A 4,378-nucleotide genomic window follows, 5' to 3' on the forward strand; every position below is an offset into this window, starting at 1 on the left:
ATTCTTCAGAAAAGATTTTTCATTGAACAAAATTTAAAATACATTTTTAGATAAAAAGAGAGTTAGAGTGAGATGATTGGGAATGTAAGTCATTAAATATATCTTCGTTGCTTCGCTTATTCACTATAGAGAGAGTTCTGCTTGTGCTTCTAAAGAATTTTCCTTCAGCGTGCTAAAACGATAGATAGTAATCTAACGGAGGTAAAAATAATAAAACCAATTATATATTTTAATATTTCTAAGATTTTTACTTGGTTTTCATTTGCAGTATTGGTTTTATCAAAGAGGTTTTTTTATATTTTCCGAAGTATTTATTAAAAGACAAAACATATAGAACTGTGATCAACTTTATGATATACTAAAGGTAAGCAAGTTCGATCAATGGGTTCCACACTCTTTGTCTGACTATGACCAAAATCGAAGCTCAGAGGCAGTAGTTTTTCTGCTTTCTTATAGACAAACAACCTCCTAGCTAGACAGCATAGTGATAGGTGATGAAAAATTGGTGCTCCATATAAATGTCAGACGCAGTAGATCATGGATTGATGCTGAAACATTAGCGCAAACATAGCAACTTCATCCTCAGTAGACCACTGCTTATTTTGTTGAGTAGTAAAGGGGTTATTTACTAGAAGATACTTCCATTAACTAGTACCACCACAGTAATTCTGTTTCATCGTCTAATGGACAAATAAGTAGTAAAAACACACAAAACTCGGACGGAGCGTTAACGGAACGACAAACCTTCCTCTTATATTGCAAGATTAACTCAATCCTTGAAATTGCTATACAGGGTGTGCTAACCAAACTTTTTCTAATAAAGAGAGTATTAAAGATTGTCTGGGTGAGTTTTTCGGATTGAAATCCACTCTATTCTACATTGCATCCATGATAAATGGAGAAAAGTGGCTCCTTCTAACGGTGATTACTTTAAGGTTGTGTATTTGCATTCGTATTGTGTATTTAATAAATGACATTATGCCAGGAGGTTTGTTTGGTCCTTTGTGTTGTCCTTTTGTACCAATATATTTGAGCAGCCTAGTCAACTTACATCTGTTGTTTTTTTTATGACCACCTTGTTCTTCCAATTCATAATAGGCCTGAAAGTAGCTGGATATCATTAACACCGTCGGATTTGCGATGTTTGATTACCTTTAAGAATGATTTAAAGCCAATTTTGAAAATCAGTTTCACCCCACCCCACCTCCCCACCCCATTTGATTTAATCGCTCTTATATTTATCTACGCATATATTTTTGTACACTTTACCAATTATTTTATAATCAGTATAAAAAATATAGCTTAATTATTATTTTGATTTAAACCAGTTCGTAACTTAGCCTAACAAATGACAATTTTTAAACATCAGGCTAAATATTTGCTGTATATTTACCTTAAACAGATTACCTTGAACAGAGATAATGTTTGATTTTATTGATTTTAACAAAGTATTAGTCATTTGGCTACATTTTCTCAATCCACGAAGAAAACATTTTTGTCGGTTTTGAACACCTTTTACCGTTCATTGTATGTGCTAGAGCATTCTTACGGAGTGTAACTTCTTGTTGAAATTTTTGACAAAGTGAGCAATAATAATTATTACTGTCCAACTGCCATTTTTTTTTCCATTCAAAGTACGAGTTGTATTTTGTTTCGTTAGAGTTCACTTCTAAAATATGATCAGCAAGAGCTTTAGGCGAATTAAAACTCATGGCATTAATAAAAGAGCCTGGGATGGCCAACCTAGGGTCAGAATAATTGGATCCTCCTAACACAATTGGTATAACGTTATTGTCTAAAGCAGAGTGCCAGTACTTCTCTGTTATATAGTCCTCGCACAAACTATTTTCAGCGGAAAAAAAAAACTTGTAGTTCTGTAAATCTTTTGAGCATGGTCTTCCCACACACGATGAAATAAAACGCTTTGGAAAATTTTTGGAACATCCACCAGAAACCTCAATATCAACCCCGTAAGAAAGTAGTTTAAGGGCAAGTTTGTTTCTTGCGTACCCGTTACAGTTGCTTACCACCCAAGCGACCATTTTGTTTTTATGTTTAAAGTTACTATCTATTGAAACTTCGGTTAGTGGTTTAAACCGCTGACTATGATACCTGTAAGGTATTTGAATATCGGAACCTATTGCGTATGTAGATGTCATATCAAAAAACTTGTTTATATCAGCTGTAGATGGGTTATTTGGTATAGATTCCATGGAGAAATAAATCCAAATTTGTCCCAACTTCCGATTATCGTGTAGCTTATTCAATTCAGATAGAGATGGCATGTTGCGAGAATGAAATATCACAACGTCGCTTTTGTAGAAATCGTTTTGATTGTGTGTTATTTGAATGCTTGAAGTATTAAAACTGCACGAAGGAAGATTGGCAAAAAATGGCCATGGTATGGATCCAAAGAAAGATGTATATAATAATATCAAAATTTCATTCTTTATCTGACCTAATATAATGACAAAAATAAAAAAGTAAATTATTACAAATTACATGTATGTATGTATGTATGTATGTATGTATGTATGTATGTATGTATGTATGTATGTATGTATGTATGTATGTATGTATGTATGTATGTATGTATGTATGTATGTATGTATGTATGTATGTATGTATGTATGTATGTATGTATGTATGTATGTATGTATGTATGTATGTATGTATGTATGTATGTATGTATGTATGTATGTATGTATGTATGTATGTATGTATGTATGTATGTATGTATGTATGTATGTATGTATGTATGTATGTATGTATGTATGTATGTATGTATGTATGTATGTATGTATGTATGTATGTATGTATGTATGTATGTATGTATGTATGTATGTATGTATGTATGTATGTATGTATGTATGTATGTATGTATGTATGTATGTATGTATGTATGTATGTATGTATGTATGTATGTATGTATGTATGTATGTATGTATGTATGTATGTATGTATGTATGTATGTATGTATGTATGTATGTATGTATGTATGTATGTATGTATGTATGTATGTATGTATGTATGTATGTATGTATGTATGTATGTATGTATGTATGTATGTATGTATGTATCTATGTATGTATGTATCTATGTATGTATCTATGTATTTTTAAGCATCGGTGTTTGTTTTTTCGGGTTTAAATGAATAATAGCGAATAATAACCAATATCTATGACAAACTTATAAGATTAAATCGAATTTTCTGAAGTTTGTTAAAATTGAACTTTGAAATAGCAACGCTTTTGGACCATTTTATATTCATATAAAATAAATTTGCTATTCAAAACTAGTTGTAAAATAAGTTTGTACTTTTAGTCGATTAGCAACTCTGTGGAGGACTTCAAGGTTTGAAACAAAGGAACATAAGGAATGTCAGATATCGTTTGTTTTTTTTTTTCTAAATTTTTAAAGCTCTGAATGTCTAGATACATCATCTGTTTTAAACTCACATTTCGAATGACTGATGTAGAATTTTTTAGTTTATTCGTTATTATGCGTAAAACAAAACGCTGATGCTTACATTTTTGTCTTTTAAGACGTGGACAAAATTTTAGTGCTTATTTAAAATTGAACCAAATAATTGTTTGTTGAAATGATATGCAACCAAGTTACATTTTTTTCATAATATCAAAAAAAAAATTATGCTTATTAAACTATTTAGATATATTTGTTATTCCTTTTTTCTATTTTTATTTCTCTCTAAAAATATTTAAGAAAAACTTAATGTTTGCTTCAAACAAATTGATTTTTTTAAAAAAACTGTTCAACAATTAACTACTTAAATTTCAAGAATAAAAAATATTACAAAAGAACAAGCATAAAACGAAGCAAACAGAAACATAAACCTACTTGATTTAGTCACTTTTTTCACGTCATCTTCAATCAGCTCAACTTTTCTTTTGTCTTGATATAAATATCGAAAGGGTACAAACTTAAACACCTTTTCTTTACTAACAAAAGAAGTATTGTAGGCGATTAATATATAAATTATGCAAAGAAAAGACAAAAAACTTGCGGCGCGTTTTAACGACAACCACTCCATTGAACAATTTTTCAACTTGTTGAAACATTAGAATGGCAAAAAAGACGAAATCGGGTTTTTCGAATGTTTGTTATTCATCATTTAACAAGCTATTATAGGACGAGAATAAGATATATTATTCATTTGCATAAACGCAGTTTTGAATTTGTAATGTGTGAAAGAAACTATTTCGTTTGATTAAATTTGCCACTGTATACTTACAATTGATTAAAATTGAATGCAGATATTTTCGAAGCGAGCAGATTAAATAGTTTGTAAGCCTAGTTTGTAAAAGCGTCGAGTGTTTAGTTTTTTAAAATTAGATTATATATATATATATATATAATA

The 4,378-nt window shown here is 30.1% G+C and overlaps 1 protein-coding gene across 2 annotated transcripts; it reads right to left on the reverse strand.

Annotated features, from left to right (window-relative positions):
• Nucleotides 1-4,104, reverse strand: LOC145183520 (3-galactosyl-N-acetylglucosaminide 4-alpha-L-fucosyltransferase FUT3-like). 2 transcript variants are annotated; one of them, XR_016452206.1, is made up of 3 exons: nucleotides 3,859-4,098; nucleotides 1,394-2,458; nucleotides 1-1,152 (listed from the first exon to the last, which is right to left on the reverse strand). XR_016452206.1 is itself a non-coding variant. In XM_090086377.1 (2 exons), exons 1-2 carry the CDS (start codon nucleotides 4,049-4,051, stop codon nucleotides 1,464-1,466), a joined length of 1,188 nt encoding a protein of 395 aa, XP_089942503.1. In that variant the 5' UTR covers nucleotides 4,052-4,104; the 3' UTR covers nucleotides 1-1,463. The 2 variants fall into 2 exon arrangements, 1 of the variants encoding a protein (XP_089942503.1); XM_090086377.1 differs by having other exon boundaries at nucleotides 1-2,458; nucleotides 3,859-4,104.
• Between the last annotated feature and the right edge of the window lie 274 nt (nucleotides 4,105-4,378).

This window comes from Hydra viridissima, unplaced genomic scaffold (assembly GCF_058129835.1).
Source record: "Hydra viridissima isolate aposymbiotic clone 2 unplaced genomic scaffold, HvirCarnegie_v1 scaffold_4, whole genome shotgun sequence".
Taxonomy (NCBI): domain Eukaryota; kingdom Metazoa; phylum Cnidaria; class Hydrozoa; order Anthoathecata; family Hydridae; genus Hydra; species Hydra viridissima.